This window comes from Plasmodium fragile (genome assembly GCF_000956335.1).
Source record: "Plasmodium fragile strain nilgiri unplaced genomic scaffold supercont1.9, whole genome shotgun sequence".
NCBI lineage: Eukaryota > Apicomplexa > Aconoidasida > Haemosporida > Plasmodiidae > Plasmodium > Plasmodium fragile.
The window spans coordinates 251015-277491 of NW_012192589.1; the positions used below are offsets into that span (position 1 = coordinate 251015).

At 41.5% G+C, this 26477-nt stretch overlaps 3 protein-coding genes across 3 annotated transcripts; all 3 read right to left on the minus strand.

Annotated features, from left to right (window-relative positions):
- Positions 1-147: 147 nt before the first annotated feature.
- Positions 148-13847, minus strand: AK88_01107 (uncharacterized protein; the record flags this gene model as incomplete). The annotated part of the gene is made up of 5 exons (XM_012478745.1): positions 148-11262; positions 11557-12461; positions 12498-12945; positions 13149-13369; positions 13607-13847. 5 exons carry the CDS (start codon positions 13845-13847, stop codon positions 148-150), a joined length of 12930 nt encoding a protein of 4309 aa, XP_012334168.1.
- Positions 13848-15878: 2031 nt separating this feature from the next.
- On the minus strand, positions 15879-18612 carry AK88_01108 (uncharacterized protein; the record flags this gene model as incomplete). Its single annotated transcript, XM_012478746.1, has 4 exons — positions 15879-15934; positions 16099-16267; positions 16385-16453; positions 16675-18612. 4 exons carry the CDS (start codon positions 18610-18612, stop codon positions 15879-15881), a joined length of 2232 nt encoding a protein of 743 aa, XP_012334169.1.
- Positions 18613-18632: 20 nt separating this feature from the next.
- On the minus strand, positions 18633-25271 carry AK88_01109 (uncharacterized protein; the record flags this gene model as incomplete). Its single annotated transcript, XM_012478747.1, has 1 exon — positions 18633-25271. One exon carries the CDS (start codon positions 25269-25271, stop codon positions 18633-18635), a length of 6639 nt encoding a protein of 2212 aa, XP_012334170.1.
- Between the last annotated feature and the right edge of the window lie 1206 nt (positions 25272-26477).

Consider the following 26477-nt stretch of genomic DNA (forward strand, 5'->3'; position numbering starts at 1 on the left):
AAAAATTAGGGGGCAAATTGGGGAAATACAAAAAAATGTGACGGGGAAGACATGTATATGTTGCGGTTGTCATGCCGCCAATCTTTTGTAGTGGCTACTTTTCTGTGAGCTCCCGCACAAAAGTGCACCATCACCGAATTGACACCCTTACCGGTACTTCTTCATTAGATCCTGGGTGAGTCTGACCCAGAGGTAGTGCACCAACTTTTGTTCACGCCGGTTGAGAAAATTCGTGCACGTGTTGCTATTAGAGCAAACAGACTGGAAGGTAAGCAACTGGTAGTTTAGAAGCATCAAATATAAGTCGTACTGATTTAACATGTTTTGGAGGTATGTTTGTAAATCTTCCTGATACTGTTTCGCTTTGCTGAGGTGTAGCTCCTCCTCTTTCATTAACTTGAAAATGACTGCTTGGAAGTAGAAGTCGTACACGTCTGCGGTGCGTGCGTATAGGTCCATGAAGGATAGGTAGAAGAGGGGAAAGTGGTTGGTGCTCTGTTGGGTTGAGAAGTCCTGTTGGGGGGAATGACCCTGCTCCTCACTTGTGTGCTTCCCTGGGTGGGTAGTTCCCGTGTCGAACTGGGTTTCCCTGGGGAGATATACCCCCAAGTGTTTTCCACCTGCATTTTTGTTGTACTTCCTGAAGGCATAATGCTGCATATATATGCTTTTCAAAAATGTCCCATTAAATTTATTGTTGTGGTAGTTTCTTAGGTAGAAGCAGTTGGTGGGGTCCCCTTGTTGATGTGAAATAGGACCACTAGTCCCTTGGCCCCTTTTTAACACTTGGTTAAATGAGTAAAGAAAGGTCTCATTATTTTCCTTCCCGCTGAAGAAATTAGTGTAGCATATATCCTTCATGAGGTATTCCTCAATACAATTTTTTATTTTGGCGTCATTTCTGTACCAAGACCACATCCTACTCTTCTGCCCCAGGAGTTCGTCTGCTAGGTTCAGCTTATTTCGCATGTATAATTTTAAAATAATTTTATACTTGATTAAATTTTCGAAGAAATGAAAATGGTTTGCAAAAAAAATTAAAATTTGAAACCCTTCTTCTCTTTCCCCTTTTTGCAATTCTTCTATTTCGATGTTCCAGTAGCGTAAAATGTATGCTGCATATTTTACTAGGTTCATCATTTTTGACTTCCTGCCCACCTGTTTCAATCTCTCTTCACACTCTTCCTTCGTGATAAGCTTGTTTATGTACTTGGAGAGGAAGCCCTTCCCATAGTCATTCATAATGCTTTCGCGCACCTTGGAGGTATTGAACTGGAATGGATCTTCCTCCTGCAAGTCTTCCTCATGGGGGCTTACTCCACCGTTCAGTACTACATTATCCTCCTCGGGTGATAGCTCCTTCATTGCTGTCTGGGCAACTCCTGACACTACATCCTTACTCTGCAATATGTTAGCGCTTTTATTCTTCTCTTCTGCCACCTCGAATTGTTCCCCTACGTGATGGCCATTGTTACCATCCAGGGCATCACTGCTCCACGGGAAATTCCCCTGCACCACCTCATTCGAACTTAGTAAACCTGTTGTATCCCCCGAGTCGACTTCCTTCTGCGTAGCATTTTCTTCCTCCTCCTCTGTGCAGTTTTGTAAATAGAAGAGCATCGTTTTGTTCATTTCAGCAAGGCTGCCATCGGAGGAGTCCCATCCATGTGTATCTTCAACATGGGCTTCTTCCACATCCTGCTCTTCTATCGAGTGCGTTGCGTGGCGGTGGCGACCTGGATCATGTGGAGCAGCACTACTATCACAAACACCCTCGTTGGTATTATTTCCCACGTTTGGTGTGTCCTCCATATGTGTAGCGAACCCAACACTAAGTAATGAACCTCCTTGCGCGTTGTAGAAATGCCCCACGCCCCCCTTCCTCCTCGTATACCTCTTACACAGAAAGTTCATTTCAAATGACTCCCTTGCGTACTTGGCGTCAAAGATGCGGAACCATTCTGCATCGGTGATTATCTGCTTAATAGTTTCGTAATAGTCCCAGCCTTTAAACGAATTAATATTGTAATGCATTATAACCAAGAGGACTTTAATGAAGGAAGAAATTTTTGTTTGAAACAGGTCATATTTGTCACTCTTGTCTCCCTTCACCTTGTTGTTCTGATTGTTCTGTAGGAGTATCTTCTGTTTATTCGATTTTATTTGGCCATAATTTGTAGTAAAAAATAGCAGTATATTACTCTTGACTTTTTTAAATAATTCCATTTCATCTTCCAAGTTGATTCTGTTCCCAATTATGATTTTGCAGACCAGCACAATGGACTTGTCACAGTTGGACAGGATTTTCAAGTAGATACGACTCATCATGTTTCTAATTTTGTCATATGCTTGCTGGTTTAGGAAAGAAGTGAGGGTATTCCTTTTAGTTTTGTTGTTGTCCCCCTGGTCCGTTTTTCCCTCTCCTGCAGATTGGTACCTTTTTGTATAATCGTCTAGCAAAATTTGCACTTTCTTACATTTGAAGATGTGTGCCATGGTGGGGGGGACCACCACGTCGCTGTCGTCACATAAGAGCTCTACTACATACTCCATCAACAGGAGGAGACTTAGGTAAACAAATTCATAACCCTTAACATACGTCTCGTCGATTACGTTCAAAATTATATGAACAAAGGACTCCACATCGTGTGTGGTCTTTATTTGCTTCCTCTCTTGGTCAAACAGGAAGTGTTGTTTCTCGTCCAATACGTACAGCTTGTTAACGGTTGGTAGAAATATATTAGTTAGGTTTATGAAGAGGAGTACCGTCAAGCTTTTGACGAGGCTCTCTTTCTCGTTCTGGTGCAAATGGTTATCCTGCCTACGCGGTGGCTCATCACACTTCTGTGCACTCTGCTGCTCAATCGGCTGCTCAATAAACTCGCCACTGTCCCCCTCCCTGACGAAGTGCAAAACGTACAGAAGCGCAAAAAAGTGAAAAATGAACCTGTTCCTCGACTTCCTTCTTTTATTTCTGAACAATAGTATGGCCATCATCTCGAGGGTGAAAAAGACGTTGCGTCCGCCCAAGCTACGCAAAAAGTGATCAACCCGCTTTGCCTTATCATACAAGCTATATACAGTTACTGTGTTTGAAAATCGAAGGAACAAAATTGCCTTTAGTTCGTTCTTTATAACCGTTTTTATTACCTCCTGGAGGGTTATGCGTTGACGGCAGAAAGAGGTCACGGCGTTGAGCACTTCGTGTTGTTCGGTCGATTCAATCGGTTGAGTCTGTCCGGCCTGTGCGTCCCGCTCGCCGTTGCATCTGTTTTCAATTTGGCCAATTCTTCTCTCGTCCAGGTCGACTTGGATTCCCCCGGGTTTGCCTCCTCCGCATGGTACCTCTCCTTCATCCGCGCCACCAAGTCCATCATCCGCGCCACCAAGTCCGTCATCCGCGTCCCCAAGTCCGCCATCCTTTTTGAAAAAATTGTTTATGTCTGCAATGAGGCTCTTTTCTTGGTCCGTGTATGCGTAGTGCTCACCCGCAGATGCGCCTTCGTCGTTCATACTTAGAACGGGCATACTTACAAGGGAGGAATTATCGTTGAAGTTTTTCTCAGCACCATCCATCTCGGCGTTCTCACTGTAGGAAAAGTGGTCGTCCCCATCATCATCTACCTCCATGCGTTTGTCAATGTACTGCTCTTCGTCGGTCTCCACGGAATTGTCGCCGTGCATTGTGAGCAATTTGGGGTCTTCCACTTCGTTAACTTCGCCGACTGCGCTCGCCCCATCATCATCCTTACAGAATTCACCCTCGAGGATTATATCCCCTGGGGAGTGGTGTTCCAATGTGGGTAAGTCTCTTCCTCCCGCCTGTGTGTCCGCCGCGCAAAAATGGAAAAAATCATTCACTGAAAAGTTTGCATCTTCATGTGTGCACGATATGAAGAAGAGTACCATGAGCAGTTTGAGGACTATGCGTTTAGTTGGGAGAGGGTCGCCTTCCCCATCGCTGTGCATCAGGTGAAGAAACAAAAGGTAGTCCACTCTATATAAATTATCGGTAACTAATTTGACCAAGACCCCAGGGTGGTCCATGCCAAGTCTGTCCATCATATTGTAAAAGTGTAAAAATTTCTCCATTCGCCTTTTGTGTAGGAGCATCCATTTGGTGAAGTTGAATTCAATGTTTCTGCAAAAGTGTTTTAGAGGGCGTTTCAGAAGGTGCGTAAATAAAAGTGTCGACACCTTTTTTAGGTTGCCTAATTTTAGTGCACTGCGGTAGAGGTAAAAATCGATAAAGCACTTGTGGTACTTCTCATTGGCATAGAAGAAATGGGACAAATTGTTTTTCACATTTTTAATTTCAAATGAGTCAATACAATCTTTATTGAGTTGGGTGAAAAGAAGGGAGTGCTTAATATAGTCGTCCTCACTAGGGTCGAAGAGTTCCTGTATCGCTTGGTGATTGTCTTCAGTAGTATAGTAAAATGGATCCAACTGCACATTGAGCCCTTTCAGAAGAAAACACAAATCGTGGAGTTGAGGCAGTATGTCATGTTTACTCCACAGATAGGTCACCAAATGATACGCTGCCTCCTTTCCTAACTTATATGTTTGAACTTCTTTTTGTGCATCCTTCACATGGTCACAAATGAGTTGGTCAAATGCGGGGTTATCCGTTTGTGCTTGCTTGAGGTAAAAATTGAAAGGGTTTAAAATGTTCGAAGTGTACAATATTTTTGCTGTGTTGCTTTTGGAGATATTCTCTGTTGGTTCCCCTTCTTCGACGCTCTGTGGAAGGTGTCCTCCCTTCACATCTTGTGTGGCTTCTCCTGCCAGACAAATCCACACATAACGGAGCTCGAGCAATTTCGTTACTACCTCCGTGCGAGATAACCTCTTCACGACCCGCGACAAGGAAGTAAACAGATTCCCCATGCTGAAGTCATAAAAGGAAATCCTCAAAAAGTATATAGCCGGACAAAGGAAATACAGACACGTCTCGTACATATAGAAGACAATCTTTCTTACAAAATGGAGATTAAAATTGAGGTAGTTCAAATGGGTGGTGATATACATCAGTAGAGCATTCTTTTCATTCCCCTGGAAGTGATTAATCATTTGTTTTTCCACCTCAATTTCGAATAAAAACTGAAAGCTCTTATGGTCCTTGGGGTTTTCTGCAATGGTGTTTTTCTCACTGAGGCGATTTTGCACCATGCTACCTATTTCCTTGGGTCCATCTCGCCATCGTAAGTCATACACAACAGTGTGTCTTTTTTTTTTAATATGGAGATTCATATCTAGAAGAGCCATCCGGGAAATGTCTCCTATTTTAATCAAAATTTGTAAAAATTTTTCACACGTTTCTTTTTCGAATTTTTCCACTAGCAGTTTTTTATAGCTATCCTCGACAAAAATTTTTTGTAAATCAATTTTGCTTAAATTGTTAGCATTTAGCTCGAGGAGCAAATACTTCGTAATAACCAGCATGTTGAAAATTTTTTTTAAAAATGGGGACATGCCTTTTGAGTCTTCGGGATGGAGTCCCTCCTCTTTTCCTTCTCCCATATTTGCATGAAAGGAATACATACTTAACAGTAGCTTTTCAATAATAACCATTTTTTTGTTTATCACAATTGAATTATTCAAAATGATTTTCTTGACCAAGGTGTAGATAAATGGGTAATCTTCCACTTGTAGAAAATACAGAAATGCAAAGTAGAGGTCACTGCTGAGGAGGGTTTTATATATGTTGCTTTTTTGGCGAATGTTTTTTTTCTGCTCATGTTGCTCTATTCTCTTGTTGAAATGGTGCACATGTAAAGTGCTATCCATTCCCTTCAGTTTATTTTCGTTCCTCTTTAAAACCTTCTTCACCACATGCACCGTTTTGGTGATATAACCAACGTCCCAATTCGTCACGTTGTGCTTGTTAATCCTGGTGCGAGCCTGTTTCATTAGATACGTAAGGGCATTCCTACTGAGTGTTTTTGTTTTTCCTTTCTGTTGGGTGTGCTTCTCGATATGATTAGGGGACAAGTCTTCTTCCTCCTTTCCCCATGAGCTTCTCCGTCCGACCACATGGGGCATTTCTTCGCCCTCCTCGCTGCTGCCCCATTTTGTGGTTTCCACCTGTTCTAGATGGTCTGTGTGCGTCACGAGGTGTCTGCTCTCGCGGTCGTCATTATGTCCATCCGTGTCGTCCGCTTCGCCCCCTTCAGCGACGCCCCTGTCGCTGGCCGATTCATCAGACGATGCTCCCATTTCCTCAAAATCTGTACCCGTGCAAATATCCTCGAGTTGGTCCAACTCGTTGTCGCTTTGATCGACTTCCCCCCTAAGTGGGCCGTTTTCTTCAGGGCTCTGTTCCCATGCGTCATCGCACTCATCGATTACATTCTCAAGGGGGTTCTTCTCCCCCTGGAACATTTCAATTTCAACTTGGTGCTCTACTTCGCCCAGATGATCTTCCCCATCAAAGGTGTGCTCGTATGAATCCATGGGCTCCTCGGTAGCGATGTGCAGAGATTCCCCCCTCGAAGCGTCCGTTGCATCCGTGAGTTTACAGAACACCCTAGCGATGGGGTTCATCTCCCGCGTGTCATCGTCTCGCGCTGGTCCGAATTGGGGATGCTCATTTGTGGGTTCGTTTATGTTTCCTCTTGTCTGATCACCTCTGATGGATCCCATCTGTGGAAGGAACTCCATGCCGTTTCCGCTTCCCTCTTGTACAAAATCGGGGTGGTAATTATTATGGTCTGCTTTCCCCCCTTGACAGCTGGGATCCCCATCACTCGTTCTGATTAACTTAATATTACTATCTTGTAAAAAGTCATACATGGAAAGGAAGCTATCATGTATATTGTTCTCGTCTCGTCTCTGTCCCTTCTGGGCTCTCCACGCAGGTTTGAAGTACGCCCTTTTGGCGAAAATGGATTTGTATAGATGAGGAATACACTCCGGATGGTTCAGCGAAAAGTAAGCAATAAGTGACATGGCAAAATTGTACACGTAGCTAGGAGATCGGTTAGAACATTCCACGTAATACATAATGGCATTGTGTAGAGCCCTCTTTTGGTCCTTGTGCAATTCATCATTTTGAAATAAAATGAGAAAAAGAATCAGGTAAAAGGGAAGAATCTTCACCTTTTCATGTAGTTGTAGGGTGCAAATAACGAACAGGAGAGAATCCCTAAGATGATCCTTTTCTAATTGAAGAAGTTTAATCAACTTGATGGTTCTCCTTCTGTTATAACAAATTGTGAGATCATTCTGCATTACGTTTTTGAAGATATGAAATTTATTTTTTTCAATGGCTATCTTAACATAAGAGTCGTACAGAATGTTCTTGTAAACAGGGGGTTTGTAAACATTTCTCGTTTTGTTCTTTGCCCCCTCTTCAAGGTTTACATCATTCGGGGCAATCCTTTCATACGACTGAGAAATTAACTTTGAAAAGGATTTGTATAGGTCTTCGTTTGATGCTTTTTTGTTTATTTGTTGTCTGGACACGTAGTGACTCATGGAGGAGGTCCCATTTTCTTTTTCGCTTTCTCCTTTTCGATTTGCAAGCATCTGCATGTACTTTAACATTTTCAAGTTTTGCAAGAGCTGTTCATTCTGGTCAGCCAAGTGGGACAGGAACCCTACCGTTCTCTTACAGTATATATGTTGCACAAATTTGTACAGGTGGTCAAAATTTTCGTTAATGGTTACTACTTTTGCTCTACGAAGCAGGAGATAATTTATGAGGTCATCCGATTTCTCCCTAGGAAGTGGTTTCTCCCTATGAAGTGGCCTCTCCCCATGCAGCGGCCTGTCCCCACCCTCTTGGTCGTAGTACTTCCGGAAAAACTTCAAAAGGTTGGTTAAATATTCAAAGTCGTTGGAGTGAAAGAGGATGATGTAGAAGAGGATGTGAAAGAAAGTGTGCACATCTACCAAATAAAATAAATTGTGATAGAGTTGGAAGCAGTTTTTCGTAAAATTTTTATCTTTGTATTGTGTGAAGGTCATTATTTTCTTAAACAGTGTAAAAATATTCAGTACCGTCTTCGTTTTACTATTTCGCGAACTCACAATCATGTTGATATCTACCTTGATTTCATCTTCCGCGTGTTGCGCGAAGTCTTTCTTCAAATATTTGATCAGCTCCAGGGCGTTCAGGTCCTTTTCGAACAGGTCCAGGAGTTTCTCCACCAGAGGGGCAGACTGGACAGATGGGCTCTCCTCCCAAGATGGACTTGCCTTATCTGCGTCTTCACAGTCCCCCCCGACAATGCGGCTCAAATGTTCGTCATAAATGACTGCTTTACTGGTGTACTCTTCGTTGTGGAAGAGCTCGCCAAGATCGAAAGGCTCCCCTCCATGTGGGGCGATCCCTCCTTCTGGTGACTCCACACCCTCATCGGGGCCGTCCCCTATTTGTCTCGGCAACAGGTTGTAAAAATCGCTCAAAATTGAAATAAAGTGCAACAGGTTAATGTGCATGTATTTGTAGAACATCACCAGAAATAAAAATGCAAACTCGTAATCATTCCTCAAGATAGCTCTATGCTTGTACGCGTAGTAAATATATTTTAAGAAAACAAAAATTTTGTCAATTTCAGTTTTGCGCTTCGATTGGGTATATCGCCCTACCACCATGTGTTGTGCATTTGCACGGATTGCATTCTGTCCTTGACGAAAATTTTCACTCAGAGGTAGGTGGCTGGACCAGGTTGAATTATTATCTTTCCTTCCCTTCCCCTCTCCCTCATGACCGTTGTGACAGTTCCTCCCTTGTAACAATCTTAATGTCTTGAAACAGAATAACACAAAAATTTGTTGAGAGGAGTAAAGCAAATTGAAGTAGACGCTTTCCAAAAGGTTTTTCGGTTTCTCGTATACCAAATTGACAATCTCTTTTGTGAAAAGTTTGCACTTGGTTGTTCCTGTACACGCAATGTGCTCATCAATCACATGGTAGTTGCTCAAAAATTCTTCTAAATGTTCATAAAATACTTTTATGTAGCCATCCTGGTCTAATTCCAAAGACATGTACTTTATGTCAAACTCCAGAACCAAACACAAGCGTGTGTACAAATCCATGAGTACAAAATTTTCCAATTTTACATTTTTATGATTCTCTTTGCAGATCACATATAGCTTAATGAGGGTGAAGAAGCTGTATATAAGGAGTACGTTTTTGTTTGGGATGTTTTCTTTTTTAATCTGTATTTGTAAATTTTTCTTTATCCAAAGTGGGTCACCAAAATTGGGGTCCTTCACCATACTTTCGCTGTGCAAACCGAGTTGTTCTCTTCGTGGAGCTCCTATACTGTTCGTATTCCCATCTGGTGTGACGGCGCTAGGATTTTCTTTTTCCACGTTTAAGACTGTACCCACATGGAATGATTCACAAAAATACGATTCATCAAAAGTAAGTCTCTTCAAAGCGGGATCGTACTTAAACAGATCATAAATGTTATTACCATTTATTTGTTGCAGACAAACATAAACGAATGCCAGGAGGCGACTCTTAACCAACCTGGTTCTCTTCATGATGAAAATACATCTGCTGAAGAAGAACTCGAGAAAGGCATCACCATCAGAATGTATTTCGTAATGATTAGAGAATCCTTTGTGGGGCTGATTTTCTCGAGTCCATTTTGCATATTCTTCTTCCTCATCTGTTTCATCCTTTTTAGCAAAGTGGGAAGAACGACAGATGGTGTCCCCATCAACAGCTGCATCGTCAATGGGGTTAGATTCTCTATTATGTGTATATCCATAGTAGGAAGTTTTTCCTGGTAAGGCACCCCGTCCAGGGTGCTTATTAACCTGTGCTTCTTTAACCCCCGGGAGAAGAAAGAAAAAATCTTCAACTTTGGTGTTCACAGGAATGTAATAAAATATCCTTTGCCAATTGTGATTAACAAAAAAACGAAAATATTTATAAAAAATTTTAACTAAGACATAATTTTGGTTAATAACAAAATATTTTACAATATCAAATGGAGTATAGTAGTACTTAAATTTTGTCCAGCTGATGATGTAGATGTTGGACCCTTTTTCCTGTGCGTTGCTTTGAGTGAACCCTTCACTGCTAGCGGTTCCATTCATGTTGTCCCTTTCTCCCACGTTTGTAGAATCATTTATGTTTTTCTTAAAGATGTTGAAAATGTCGGACATTTTATTTTTATTACTATACCCTTTGTGCTTGTCGTAGTTTAAATTGGGGGTTCCGTCTTTTTCCCCTGATGTGTCACAACCAGCGTGGTACCCTCCTCTTCGTCTTTCTCGATCCAGAAGCTTCATGAGGTAGTTGTACATTTTATACTTATAAATCTGCCGCAGTATTTCCTTTTTGTATAGCTTCAATTTCGTTTTTACAATTTTATTTTTCTTTACAGACTCGAGGCTTTCACCGAACGAGTTGTAATCTACGTCGTGGAGAAATATGTTGTGGGGAACTCTCCTATTCACTTCATCATTATGTCTGTCCAGTGCGTTAGACGAAGAGCTGCTTCCTTTCCCCCTTCCAACATTGTCATCCACGTTGCTGCTGCTTTCATCTCCGCTTAGCTCTGCCTGGTCGATCGAAAGTCCCCATATCTCGCTTATTCGGTTTTGTTCTTCCTCACTATGGCCATTACCGCTGTTTTCATTGTCCATGTCACTTTCCTCCTTAGATTGTCTCTCTTTTGGATGTTCTGATGTGTGATCACCCATATGTATTTTACCTTGTCCGCCTTTGCGGGTAAACTTTGATCTCTTTCTTCGGCGCTTCTTTACCTTATTTTGTATCAACCTGGTTAAGAAGTGACTCTCTTCATCGGTGTGTTCACCTTCACCAATGTCGCACCCATCTTGGGTGTCGAACGCATCGTCCGCGTCTCGCCCATCGTTGCTCTCGTCCGAGGTCAGCACCACATCGCTAGCCGACTGAGTATCACCCAACACGTATAACACAACTCGCAGGGAAACGCACAAAACCGTTTTCAACCTGAGCATCTGTACATTTATGTCGACATGCTGCATAAAGTTTTCAGTCCTTACCCTTTTAACCTTGTAATATTTGTTAACGTATTTTGACGTGACCTCATTATCGCCTGACTCGTTCAGAAGATAAAACATGTTATGGTAATTATTATTTTCCTCGTTTTTATTAAGATTGGTGGGCACATATCTGTACTGGCCAATTCCGTTGTTCTTCAAATTGAGCAATTCGATTATGTTTGTGTCGTCTTCCTCTCTGAAGAGAAATGGGTCGTACGTCACGGCTCTCTCCAGGAAGTCAAATAGATTTTGAATTTTGAAGAGGCACTGTAAGGGGGACGGAAAAAAAAAAAAAAAAAAAAAAAAAAACATTCGCATGGGTGTGAATACATACGTGTGTGAAGGGGTAACATCTTTGGGATAGCGCGGCTTCCACGATGATGCAAGATGAAAAAATGATTATAGAAATATTAGGTTATTATATATACATGTGCAGTGTACACGTTGAACAGGGAATCAGAATATGTAGAAGCATTCACATGTGCAATGGAGTTAGCCCCTGTAGGTTGATCTCCGCGAGAGATATTACATCGCCCAGATTGGGATGAAGGTAGTACGCACCTGGAAATCGCTCAGGGGGGCCTCTATGTATCTCCCCCCGTAGTCATAGACGGAGTAAACGAAGAGTTGATGCAAAGACCCCATTCCATTCTGCTCAGCTGCCAACACACCATCGTGGTAGTTATAAAAAAATAAATGAATTAAAAATTCAGACATGTTCAGAAATTTTATTCTATACAAAATTAAATTAAAATCGTCTTCTGCATTTTCCAGCATCACATAGTAGTCGTCGACACTGCACAGGTATAAGTTGCTACACGGCTGTACATCATCGGATCTACTTTTATTTTTTGTTATGTCTTTTAAAAAGTCCATGTTAAGGAAGCCCTTTTCAGAGAGGTCCTCACTTAATCTGTTCATAAATATTTTTCTTTTATTTTGACTTATGTCGTGTATGTCTAGATATGCTCTTAAGTTTAAAAGTTCTTCCCTCCTTCGTTCTGCGTCTGCAGAGTTGGGAGAGTCCTCCGAGTTTTCCTCCTTTTCCAAGCTTCCTATCCTGGACAATCTATTGTTCAAAATTTGAATTGCCTCTCCATACAGGGTGTAAATTTCATCGTCCAAATTGATGCTGTCTGTGTTCATACGAACACCGCGTAGGCTCAGGGAGCACATGTGCATGTTGTGACTTTTAATTAACTGCTCATTGATGTCGTACAGGAGGGAGTTATTACTGAGCTTGTCTTGATAAAGAAAACGAATGAAGAAAATTTTTTCTATCTCATTGAGGTAGAGATTTAACATGTTTGTGGCTCTTTTCACGAGGGAGGTGTACCTGTGATTGCTTCCATTTTCCTCGTCGTCGGGGAGGAAGCGCTCACTGTATGTTAGCAGCAGGGTGTTGTCCTCACACATTTGAAGGGAGGAAATTCTGTTCACCTTGTCTGCGCTGTTAGACGCGCCATCTGATGCGTGACCTAATGCGTGACATAATGCGTGACCTGATGCGTGACCCGATGTACATTCCTCCACTTCGTGCAAACTCTTATTTTTAAAATATTTCATAACGCTTGCTTTATTTTTGTCCAAGTATTTAAAACATTTATACTTATTCGTATTTTCCTCCTTTTGGTAAATGGCCAGTTCATTTGTGCTAAACAGCACTACAATGTATTTGTCGTTAAAATCGAGGCAGTTAATATATTTTGCTTTCTCCTCAAGGTTGACACCAGGGGAGACACTCAAATGAATTTGCTCCAACTCATTACTCGTAAAGTTGTACATAATGGTTTGGACTTTCTTCCCCCATTCGTCATCACAGTAGGCAATAATTAGGGTGTCCCCATTTTTTACCTTAAAATAATATACTTGGTTTCCTTTTCGGAAGGGAAAACGTTTGATCTGCTTTGGGGAAATGCCGGCGTCCAGGCAGTCTTCGACATGCGTTTGCTGGAACAAAAAAAAAAAATAAAATAATAAAATAAATAATGAAATGACATAACATGACGCGAAGAGGGATGCACCTATGCTTAACCGACCAATCCAAGAGCAAATGCTATGCTGCTGGGTCACCCTCCCCCATATACGGAGCCGTAATGTCCCAGCGCTATACTTTTTCCCGAGGGAGTCCCCCCTTTTTTAGGACGCCTTACCCATAGTGTCCCATTTCGATCGACAATGTAAATGGAACCCTGATGTACGCAGAAGAAAAGGGCATTTGATGAAAGGTCCTGTTTCCTCAACAATCTTATTTCGTTTAACTGTTTGTTTTTGTCAATGCGTTCGAACGCCTGTACGGAAACGTTGTTGTTCGTCTGCAATACGAGCACGTCCGAGTCACCAATGCACACGCATTTGTCAATTTTGTGGGAGCCTGCGTTCGGGGTGTGGGAGGAAAATAAGTTACCATAATGAATGCACCTGGGTAAGTAATTTACGGAGAATGTACGTCAAAGGTGATCATAACTGCGTTTTGCTGGGGTGGGTCTATTTTTATTTGCCTTTTTTTCATTCTGCGCTTGAATTATTCCAAGTGGGCAATGAAGAAGCGTCTCAATTGTGGCTCCCCTCTAATGGACACCCCCCCACACAGCTCTCGCTATCTCATTACTGTCGTGCCGGAACACCCTCCAGGTGTTGCTTCGCCGCACACAAATGAATATGTGCTGTTCCAAAGAAATGGTAACTGTGTCTCCATACTTGGACACCGTTCTTCTGTCGGAGAAACGTTTGTTGCGAGCGTTTTCCGTTCGTCCTATGTTCCTAATGGCTTTACTTTTCTTATAAAAAACGTTCAAGTCGTGTGCGAAATCCCGCACGTTGATCTCAAGTACTCTGTCAATTTTGATCATTTTGCAGTATGGTAGGAAAGCAGAAGGATTTTCATTCCTCTCCAGTCAAGCTTCTTGGAACAGTGCTCGACAGTGGAATAATCTCACTAGCGTTATTTCACTTAATCATACTGTTTACAAATATGTTTGAGTTTTTCGCGCAGCGCCGTTTGCTACAGAACACACTGGGGAGAAGGGGTCTCCCAGTGGGTTCTCTTATTGTACATGCATGAATACACATGAATAATATATGCATACATAAATGCTTACATCTAAATACATCCACCCTCAACGTTGATGAACATTCATGTATGCTGAGGGCAACAGCCTTAACTTAGCTCGCGCTGGAGAGAAGGTAACGGCACATGCAAGTACTATACGTGGGCAGGTACCATGCACGAGTTAACACCTTCGGAACAGAAGTGTTACAAAGTGCTCACATAAAGGAGGAAACAAAAAAAAAAAAAAAAGAATACCATGCCAACCAAAGTAAACATAAAAAAAAAAAAAAAAGGAGCAGCGTGAAACAAGCATAAAACGAGGCCCCTTTAACAAATGGAATGAAAGTGGAAACGGAAAAAAAAAAAAAAAAAAAAAAAAAAAAAAACCTGCACGTTCATATTTTTATTTTGTCGACAAATAACTTGTGCCTGCGCAAAATGAGAACCGACTTAACATGAAAAAAGCGTTGTGCGCGCGTTTAGTGTTTGCCGTTTTGGTTTTTTAAGCCAGTGGGGCAACAGAGTAAATAGGGTTTTTAATGGAATACCGCAGCTTTTGCAGAGGATTGTTTTTTTTTTTTTTTTTTTTTATTTTCCCATTTCTACACATTTGTTTTGGCTATCACAGCGGTGAATTTTGAAAAGATTTATTTTTCTCCCGCATTGCCGTCCTTGCCCCATTTACGACCGATTTCCAACCCATTTGCAAGCCATTTACAGAAGGGGCTCCTCACGAATTGACCAACATTTGCCACGGCACAGAGGAGGGGAAACCTGAGCATAAATTTGTTCCCGGCAATGCGTCCATTTAAGGGCTTGTATATTCAACCGTGTGGACAGCATTTGTTGATAGGGTTTACAGAGGGAAGAAACACTCTCGCACATGAGTACAAATGGTCCGCCACAAGACCGCGCAAATAGGAGAAAAACTTGGACGGGCATGCTTCCCCAAAGAGAATAACCACATTGTGCTTCCCCGGCAGGTCAACTAAAAACCCTTTTGCCCTTCGCACGACGCTACGCTTTCCATTTTCAGTCACTAACGTGTAAGTAGACTTATTTACATTTTGGCGCTCAAAAGTTGGAAGAAAAAACAAAGGTAAGAAAACAAAAATGACGAATGAGGGGGGGGAGGGAAAAATTAAATGATAAAATATACGCATAGTATGCTGGTGAGGCAGGGTGGAATGAAAAGGTTTACAGTAAAAAAAAAAAAAAAATGAAAATTAAAAAGGCTTTAATTTTTCTATACACGAATGGGAGGCAAGCGCACTGCGCACAAGTGTGTAGGGATACATGCATACATCCGAATACAAACATATGCATATAAGGGAGGGTGATCAAAGTATAATTAATAATGGAAACTCTTTTTCTTTAATTCTGTGAATGAATTAATTTTACAATTCTTGTAAGAGAAAAGTGAACAGTGGGAAGAGGCAGGGGAGGCAAACATAGCACTATGATATGCCTGCACATTTTTTCAAACATGCATGCAGTGTTGTGAGGGGCGTACTAGGATGTATGTAATCGCATCATCCCCACACCACATGCACAACGTTCGCGGTATGGTAGCACTAACCCCACAGCAGCTGGAAACCGTGGATGAAACAACAGTAAAGCGATGAAAAGGGGGAAAGATTAATTAAAACGAAAATGAAAATGAAAATGAAAACTACAATTAAAACGAAAACGAAAATTAAAATTAATAATAATAAAAATGAGAATGATATCAATCAATGAAATCTCCATTTTGGCAGCCAAAGATTAAAAATTAGGGGCAATATTTCGTGTGCGAATGTTGGAAGAAAGGGGGGGGGGCCGTCCATGAGGCTTATGCTATTTTCATTCCCATTTGGGGCTTCGATTGGGAAGGGGCATGGTGTTCTCCTGCGGGGTGGCAGGCAAAAGTGGCAACACGCATGTAAAAAGGAATCGCAGAAGGGTGTCTACACCTCCCCTGCAAAGACACACGTCTACGCATATATACATACATATATGTATGCACAGCACAAAGGGAGTAGGGGGGGTAATACAAAAAAAAAAATACTTACCTATAATGATGGCGAACTGCTTGTTCTTCCAATTGATGGTGTCGTCATTGGACCTCCAAATTCTCTGCCCATTCTCAAACTCGAAGAAGGTGATTTTGTCGAATATGTACTTGGGCAGGAGGGTCCTTTTCCTTATCCTGTTTTTGATGTCGAGCATATTGTCATTCGGCTGCGGGGGGAGGAATTTTTAAAAGGCAGGGGGGGGTGAATACATGCAGGAGGGACTGGCACGCAAATGCATAATTATATTTATGTGTTTGTATGCGCTCGTGAGGCAGTTCCTTACATCCACGAGGACGTCAAAACTGTATCCGAAAACTTCCTTCGAAGGTGTCTGGTTGAAAACGTGAATTATCTAAAAAGGGGAAGGTGACAAAAAAAAAAAACAGGAGAAATTTTACGGAGGCTTAAATGGACGTATAAGTTGGGAGTACACATGGAGATGATATATTTTTCTCCTTTTGGTGTTTCCCCTCATTTTAGCTCGCGCAAAAATAAAACCGTAAAAAGAAGTGGTTAAATTGTAAGCAGCAATAACTGTCCACTTATGCGCACATAGAGTTGCAGGAAGCTCACCTTGAGCTGGTCCGTTTCTATCAAATGCTTCTGTTCGTCCGTAAAATCAGGCTCCATCCTCAGCGGAGTTACATACACATTTTTGATGTGGTTCGTGTTGACGAAATCCATTTGTATGAGCTGTTCATTATGGCTCAGGTACTTAATTTTTGGGCCAAAGGTAAACAGCAATCTAAATTTTTGCTTTACGTTTATTCCTCTTTTTTTCAAGTAGGGGTTAATTTCTAACTTAATTTTATCTATTAAATCTTGCACAGTTGTGTAATTATTGGCCACATAGTTTCGGTTGGCCATGGTGCTACTGGACCTGTCGGAGTTGGATGATCCGGAGACCTCACTGCTAGAGTCTACATCCCCTTGAAAGTAATTATCCTCGCCTCTATTCTTATTAGGTAGGCTTTTCTTAAGCTTAATATGCCCTGTAAATGCCGCAACGGATTGTACATTTGCGTTGAACAAGTGAACTACATAGTGGAAATATTTGGGGGAATCTTCCGGGTACAGTCTGGTGAAATATTTGTAATGAAATGGAAGAAGAGACAAACAAAAAGTTTTTTGTTCGGTGAGTGAATTGTGCTCTAATGCTACGGCATGTTGTTTTATTAGCATTTCAAATGGCATGGGCCCATAATTCGAGTTGCTATTTTTTTGGTAATTGTCTCCATCCGAATCGGAATTAGAGGTGAAGGAATCAATATTGTAAGGGTTAAAATTTATAGGGCTATTTAGCGGGGGGTATGGAAATATGAGCACATGTGTGGGGTCCACATTCATTCGGTAGCACACGTGCTTAAAGATCTGTTTAGTTGGACATCTTATGTCAATATCTAGATCAATTTTGCATAACTCCTTTTTTAAAAATATAAAATTAGAGTCGATATAATTTAAACAGCTTTTTTTTAAATCCTTCTTTAGAACAACCCCTGCACAATTGCGGTACTTCCCCAGCTGATAAATGGGGTCATATAATTTAAATCGGAATTTGTTTACATACATTTTTCTCTCCACAAAATCTAGATAGTCGCATATAACATAAAAAGGCAAAATGGGTTCTTCTTTGTCTTTCAGTCCACCACACTTTTTTATAATTTTGGCTCTCCTGTTTTTTCTCCTTCTCCTATTCATTTGGCTTGTGCCACTACCCAGAGGGGCATTACTGCTAATTATGCTATCGTTGACTGGTTCGCTGCTTTGGCCATTGCCTGCTCGCTCGTTTGGAACCATGAAGTTAGGGACCCCAACATTTGACGACATTTCCATACAATGTGTCGACACCCCAATTACGTTTTCATTCGATCCCATTACATTCATGCTGTTTATGCTGTTCATATTTTCGTGCAGCAGGGCCCTGCTCCTGTCGTTCATCTGTGCCTCGCTGGCCTCATCATTATCAGTGCCCTGGGAAATTTCATTTTGTGCCCCAGCTGTGGTGTTGCCATGATTTGCACCACCGTGTGCTCTGTTCTTATGATAGGAATAAATGCTATCGCTCACGTGTTCACCGTTCATGGGGATCCTTCCATCCGAAGTTTTCTGTCCCGTCTTCCTGCAGCTGCTGTTTCTGTTAATTTGTTCACCACCTGACTCTCCTACGTGTGAGACCGCGTCCATGTTATTCCTGTGGGGGGTTGCTATGCCCTTGAGATTTTCACTCTCTTGGCTGTTACTACAACGGCTAGCGCTGCTATTGCCACTGCTTACACCGCTACTATGACCCCCGTGGTTTCGACCACGTTGTCCCTTTTTGACCTTTGATCTGACGTTGTGGCCAGCCCTTCCATCCGAACTGGGATAATTAGCTCCTTTTGTTGTTCCCCTCCGATGAGCCATATCAACATACTCTTCGATTTTCTCATCATCCGAATTTAGGGTAAAAACATTTCCTCTATATTCACCACTGTTGAGGGGAGCAGCCGAGCGATCCCCCTCATTATCCATCCTCGTTTCCGTTGAAGTAGCTATTTTTTTTTTTTTTTTTTTTTCTTCTTCTTTTTCTTTCGCTTCTTCTTATGATCATATATTTCGTTGGTGTAAATAGATTCTAATGACTCCTCCGCGTTGAACATGTAGTAGGCTGTGCTCTCCGAGGTGTATGTTAGGTCTGAGTTGGCCGAGGAACAGAACGATATTTCGGAGTCATTCCTGGCGATTAGGTCATTTGAAATGTTATTTTCGTTAGAAGAATTAAAGTTTACGCTGGGTAATCGCAGGTTGCTATTGTGTCCATAATCATTTTTAAGATCACTGTTGCTCATCGCGGAGGTGTTTTTCACGTGTGTTGCTTTTTCTCCTAACGCGTTGATGTTATTGGAGTTGCATTTATACACTAATTCGTTCGCTTGACTGTCTTCATTTTTAGCTGTGTTAATTTCCATGTGGGTTACCCCGGTTTGATAATATCCACTGGTGTAATTTATATTTTGCATAGAAACACCCATCACAGCCTCGTCGTGGTTGTTTTTTTTCTTCTTCCTTTTGACTTGTTCCCTTTGTATACCTTTTTGAGGCACTCTTTTTTCGTCATCCGTTGAGAGATCCGAAGTGGGAGGAGAGTAAAATGGGTACTGGTAATCTCTACAAATATTTACACACTCATTGTTGAAAATGTTAGGCGGGTGCTTTTTCTTCTTTTTAAAAATTATTTTTTTGTTACTAGCGGCTGCTTCGTTCACGGACACCAACATGTCTTTACTTAGCAAGGAGTAGTCGTAGTTCATTCCGTTTTTCTCAAATTTGGTGTTGAACTTTTTCAGGTAAAGATAAAGGTTCATCACTTCCTGGCTGCTCAGATTTTCTTTCGTAATATTTAGTGCACTGAAGTTTTCGTTTTCAACATCCATGTGTTCGTCCATTACGTGTGTGTTGTCTTTCATATGGTGGTCTGTGTTCATCGGCAGGTGGGGTTCCGCACGGTGTGTGTGCTTTGCATCTTCTTCATGCTGTGCATGGAGCGCTGGGTTGACTCCGTCCTTTTGGCCCAAGCGGGAGCTGCTGCCTTTCGTTCTGTCACATCCTAGTTGAGTCTTGCGTGAGTGTTCCTCTTCTTCTGCCTCTTCGTTGTCTGGAGAAGCGTTCGCACCATTCTTTTCCTCCCCGTAGGCGAACAAATTCCCTTGCTGCATACGACCAGGAGAGGCAAGATCGATGTTAGCATCCAGTGGGACCGGCACTTCGGATGCCGTTTCCTTTTTCATCTTTTTCTTCCTCAAATTTGAATTCGATTCATTCATAAAATATTCATCATTAAGATGGTCCTTTTGGGAAGGTTCTCCACCAGTGGGATCCCCGTTCGGGTTAGAAATTGCGGTGCTTGACATGGCTGGGAAGGCACAGTCACCGGAATCCGACACGCAGGAAGACAACACCTTGTAGTAGACGCCATTTTTATTACTAACAATGTAATAGCAGTTGTGCATTTTTTCAATGAGTTTTTTCTTCCTGTACAAAATTTTACTCAACACATCAGCATTAAAAAACAGATCATAGGTAACTAGATTCTCCTCGGTAAGAAAAAGGTCCTCCTTCCTTGTGCCTAAGCGAAGGATAAAATTTTTCTTCTTTTCCAATTCTGCGTTACTTAAAAAGTTAAAGATGAGGATGTCCCCCGGAACCATTTTATTGTGAGCAATAATTTTTTTTGACTTTATTAAGTTACACTTATTTTTATATTCAATGAAAATTTTGAAATTCAGAGGATCATCTACGTAGTAGTATTCTTCCTCCTCATTGAGATAATTCCGCCACAGGTCATAATTATAGCTGGTAATGTAACCTTTTTTCATTGCCTTTAATATTTTTTGAATAATCACTGATTCTAACTCCTTGGGCTTGAGGTACACATCGCAGTACATGAGGTCCAGACAGATGAGGGACGTATCACCTATTTTTTCTTCGGCGTAAATATCAAAATATTTAAAAAAAAACAAAACGTTTTTATTTTTTGTGCTCGAATTATTTTTTCGAATGGACGTTTTTTTATTATAGGGCAAATATAATATGTCTATGGTTGGGAATAGGTCATTCGATTCTTTGTTCGTTTTTTTTAGAAGTTCGTAGAGGTACAGCTGACTGTTGATTTTCATGTCTAAGGGGAAGTAGCGGTACACATCATTGGTGGGCAGCAACACGTAGAAACATTTTTTCTCTTTTACATAACCATTCGATGAGGAGGAAGAGGCGGAGGAGTAGGAGTCTTCCCCCGAGTTGGACATATACGAAGAGGAGTAGTATGACGAATTATTTGAAGAAGAAAAATTTTTCATTCTAGAGTTGTTCACATGGGACGATCTCTTTTTCACCCTTTCATTCTTCCTCTTGGATAAATATTTTATGTATTTATCTATTGACTTGGTGCTGCAACATGAGGGGACTGAAGACACGGTAGATAAGGAATCCTCCACATCACAGCTCTGCGAAGGAAGCTCCTCCGAGTGGTTGTCACACTCGTCATTTAGGTCGCCAGGTCCCTCTTCGGGGGTAGTACACTCTGCGTTCAATCCGCGTTTGCTCACCCCTTTTTTTGACGCATCCCTTCGAGGGCCCTTCTCCTGGATGCATTCGTTCCACTTCTTTTCGTGCGTTTTTTGCTCCTTTAATTTTGCGTGTGCGGGTTGATGGCGTCCATTTCCATCGCTGCTTCCGCGGTCGCTTCGGCTGGATGTCGCTCCCGCTATATTATCACGTTCTTCCTTGGTAGTGCTCCCTCGGTCGAATTTTTTTCCCAGGAGAGCTTGACGGTAGGGGTGGCCGCAGTCTAATGAGGCTTCCGATTTGAGTAGCCCGGATGTAGTATGGTCCCCCATGGGACGACTGTCCCTCTGCTTCGACTCGTTCTCCACCTTCTCCGTCTTTTCCATCTTCATCTTCCTAGACTGGCAAAGCAAATAATCCGCACGCTTCTTCCTCTTGCAGAGATAAATTTTCTTTATGATTTTCAAAATTTTACAGAAGGTTTCCAAGACGGTTTTGTTTCTATCAAATTTGATGTTGAAGAGGGAGGGGATTCCTACTGGGGGTAAGTCACTGAACGACTTGTACAAATAGGAGTACTTGTCGAATACTCTAATTTTTACGTATTGTAAAATTTCTTGTTTCAATTTTGTCCTCCTTCTGTTGATAATTTCTTCCATTCTGCATCTTTTCACAACCTGTGGGTTGACCACCGCTGGATCACACTCTTTAATAAGTTTGGGGATGAGAGATTTTTTTACATAGACCAGCATATAGGCGCTGTAATGTTTCATCCTCTGCTTAATTTTATCTGCGATATCGAAGTCGTAGAGATCAGTTTCCATGTTAATGTCGTACCCACCAAAGTTGTCATTAATGACGGAGTATTCACTGACCCGAAATATTTTATCATCATCACATTTGAGCCAAAAATTTTCATTGTGCTTATAACTAAAGGAGTAGTAGTGCCCACTATTCATATTCCCTTGGTGCACTGATACGGCCTGTAAAATATACTGTCCTCCACTTTTGCAATATTTCGACAGATCCAACTCTTTATAAAATTCGAATCGATTATTCAACTTCACCGTTTCCATCCGTTGCAAATCGAATGTAAATCTTTTCAGGAGAAATATACAAATATTGGGGAAGCTCAAAAACCTCATGCCTTTTTTGGCTTTTTGTTTTCCATAGCCATCTGTTTCGTAAATATTATCTCCCTCCAAAACTTCTGCCTCGATTGCTTTATCCAGAGATTCATAAATATTGTTGCAGCCTTGTACGTCCAGCTGAATATCTTCGTAGGTTTCTTTTCTCACACTTTTATAATCTATGTCTAAACATTCTATATAAGTTTCTACTTCTCCTTCGAACATTTTTTTCACTGACCCTTCGACTACCGTTCCTTTCATTTGTTCTTCCACCTTATCTAGTAACAATTTTAACAACTCGTGTGTGTCCTGTTGCGTGAACACATCACTTGCATCCCATCCAAAGGATCTTATGAGCTCTTTACATGACACAGCTTCATTCATGCAATGTAACTTGTAAAACAAATTTTGTAACGCCAATGATGTTGGGAGGATATTTTTCTTTTCGTTTTCTTCCTCCAGGAGGATGTTCTTGTAATCTATTTCTTTCGACTTATCATATTTTGTTTTCCTTTTATTTTTGTGGTAATAGGAGGAGGAGGTCGAGGAGCAGGACACGTAGGACGATGACCCGGAGGAAGTGATGGACAGGACTGACATGTCGCTGTCTGAGTAGGAGGCGTCCTCGTCTCCCCGCAGGACACCACTTCTCTGATGGTGGTGATTATCTGCACCAGAGTCAGCATCCACGTCTCCATCCGCTTCTGCACTAGAGCCATGGAAGCCACCCAAGGGGGAAGATTCTCCATCCCGCGGTATGGGGCCCTCTTCCCCTTCGGAGTGACCCATGGCATTCTTCATTGAGCTATCATTTTCCTTCTTCACGTTACCACATGACGTTAAATGAAAACTGTTGTTAGATGCAAACTTCTTTTTCTTCTTCTCCTTGGACAAGGTAGAAATGTTGGATAAATTATCGGAGGAGCTAAAGGGAGACATGACATGATCGTTATTTTCCGTTTGGTCCACTTTTCTGTCATTTGCATATTTGAAAATTTTTTTTTTTTTTTTTAAATTCTTCTTCGAATCGTACACCATGCCTTTTTTCTTGTTCTTCTTACAATTCATTGTCATGCCCATTTCATTGTTGTACCCTTCGCTTTTGTACAAAGAATTATCATAGTACACCTCACCGCTATCGTTGTTGCTCACATTATTTTGCACCCCTCCTGTGTCTATGGATGGGTCAGACGACGAATTGTGCACATAGGCATGCTTTTTATTATTCTTTATTTCGTACTCCTGCGCCCCGACACTAGGCATGTGTGAAATTTTGGAAATGTCGTTACTGTTGATTCGACCAATATTTACAACATTGCCGGGTCGATATGTTGACCCTTCCTGTGTTTCTTCCCCATCGTTGTTGCTTAACTGTTCATGGGGAGCGTACGTCTGTTGATATTCGCTCATGTTTTTTTTCTCTTTTACGTTTTCTACTTTATCCGGTTGGACTTGATGGAGGTGGTCATATGGACGTTCCATCAGAGGGGACCCACTGAAGGGGGACGACCCATCCCCTAGGGCCGCATTATGTGGTGCTCCCAAAGGGGGGTCTTCATGCGAGTGCCTAAGCTGACCAGTACAGCTACTGCCATTATCATTGTTGTCGCTCCTGCTTAGATGATTTATGTGTAGGTCGGCATTCTTCATGTCATTCTTTACTCGAATATTGTGATTATGTTTTGTCATTTCGTACAAGTGGGATTCATTAGGGTTTGGCATGACATCCAATTCTCCAAAGGCTCTACCTTGGATTCGAATATCATGCTGATCCCCATCCCGTTTGTGTTCGTCCCCCTGGCGGATATCACCATCCCCATCAGGATTACCTTCCTCCCCGTTGTTATCACTAGGTGTGTAGGGGACCATCTTCATGAGGGATGCCCCCTTGAAGCGTTCCGAATCGGAACTGTCTACTTGTTCAAACTTGGTCTTTTTCTTTTTTCGATTTTTCTCGTTTTTGGAGTCCACGTCCCCACCTTGAGCTATCATCTGTGTGGTGCAACTCTTGTCACTACTGAGGCACAACTTTTTCTTTCGTTTTTTTTTTTCAAATTTTTTTTTAAAAAACTCTAAAGTTTTCTCACCAATAATATTCTCAATGTTAAAAATCATCATACAAACAGCTTTTCGAAAAATGTTAATATGATACAGGAGTTGTAGAAGGGCATTCATATAGCACGTGGCTCCATGATTTTGGAGACCAACAAATCCTGTCCTAGATTTACTATCATAGTTTATATCTCTGCTGTTTTTAAAAGATTCTGAACCGAAAGGGAAGACTCCGGCCCTTAAAACGATTTGCCCATTTTCGTTAATAAATCCTGGTTCCCTTAATTTTTCAAAGGGAACAAAATTGTGCCAGCCTCGGTCAGTATTCAAATGAGAAAAACTAAAGTGATCGATTTTGTAATAGGATTTTCTATAATCTGCTAAATTGATTAGAATTATATAATACTGTACACTACTGAATCCCCAATCAGGAACCCAGTCATCCTTGGCGATGGCTTCAATGAAGGATGATGCCACTGGGTACATATAATTATGGGACCTCGACTTTGCAATAAATAAAAGTCGAAAAATAAAATTGGGACATACTTTCCATTCTGAGTACACATCTTCATTATTTCTAATTCGATCGAAAAAATTTTCCACCACTAATTCAATTTCATTTTCCGTAACGTCCCTCAAATTTTTATAACTGTATGGTCCATCGAAATTTACATTTTTATTTATTTCAAAATGGTTATTGTCGTTTTGGTTGTCTCCTTTCTGAACGTAATTATTATTTTCATCATAACTATCGTCTACATAAATTTCGTCAATTTTACATGCCTGCATATTTTGTTCGTGAAACCGATTAAAGTTATTGTAATGGTTATATGTGTTCATTGGGTCGTTTAGCATTCCATTTCCATCCCCGTTCCCACTATCTGATGAGTTGCTTCTTCTATTCCTCGAGTAGTTCTCCTCTTCATCGTCGTTACTGTTGTACATTTTCGCTGTTACCTCAGATGGGATTTTTCATACGTGTGCAGCACGGCACATATGGGGTTGCAGGAGTGACGCAAATGGAGAGAACAAACAAACAGAACCAAATGGACAAAATGGAACCGATTTTTGACGAACTGAATAAGACTCCTACATATGATCGCCCACAAGACCCACCGATAGATCAACTAGTGGGGCGACACCTTTAACCTTATGTAAATGCACATACACAGGGATGTGCTCGCCCTGGTGTGTGCACAGGCGCATGGAATGACGCGAACTCCTTCCTCGTAAAGGTGTACATATATGTAACCTTTACACATACAAATGGGCACATATATATATATCGTGCTGCTTTTTTTTTTTAAAAAACAATGGTGTACTTTGGAAAGGTCATTTCTACAAGTACAGTTTCTGCATTCATCATTACTAGGAACAAAATAGATGCCAAAAAAAAGGGGGCAGCTATATTTCCTTTAGGATAAAAAATGAAGGAATAGTGGGGTACCGCTTCGTTAACTCCAAGTCGTTTCCTCGCAGGTGCAACGTGTTCATATGATAATATGTGCTGCTATTCTTCTTCTTCTCAGTTTTTTTGTTGAGGTCTTTTTGTCCAATTGTTTGGTCTCCTCGTTTGCATATACGCATATGGGAGGAGAGAGATCAGCTAACCCGGATGAGGTGCACATTCCTGTACATGAGAACGCGGTACGCCTCCCCAGGGGCACACACTCGTCTGGACTTGACCTTGACTCTATCCAAATGCACAAATTGCGAAGGGGGCACACAACTCACAAATGAAGAGTTCCTCTTTCAGGACACAAGCAGGACGGCCCCCTCCAACAACGACGCTGTTTTGATGGGCTGCTCTTCGCTTGCCCTGTGCTCTAATTCGACACAAGACGCAGTTCCTTCAGGGGTGCTACCACCATTGCGACGGGTGTGCTTTTACGTGTAGCTCTGCAATGGAAACTGCACACATGGGATATGCCCTCCACAAGTGAAGCGAAGCAGCAAAAAAAAAAAATAAAAAAAAAAAAAAAAAAGTGGCAAGAATAAAACGTCTGCATATATTTTGGTAACTATAAGTGGACTTCATGAGTGGATTTTTTTTTTTTGGTTTATCTCTCGACGAGTCCACTCCCAATTTACAACTAAAACGAGAAAATTATGGGAAGATATGAAGCAGAAAAAAAAAAAAAAAAAAAAAAA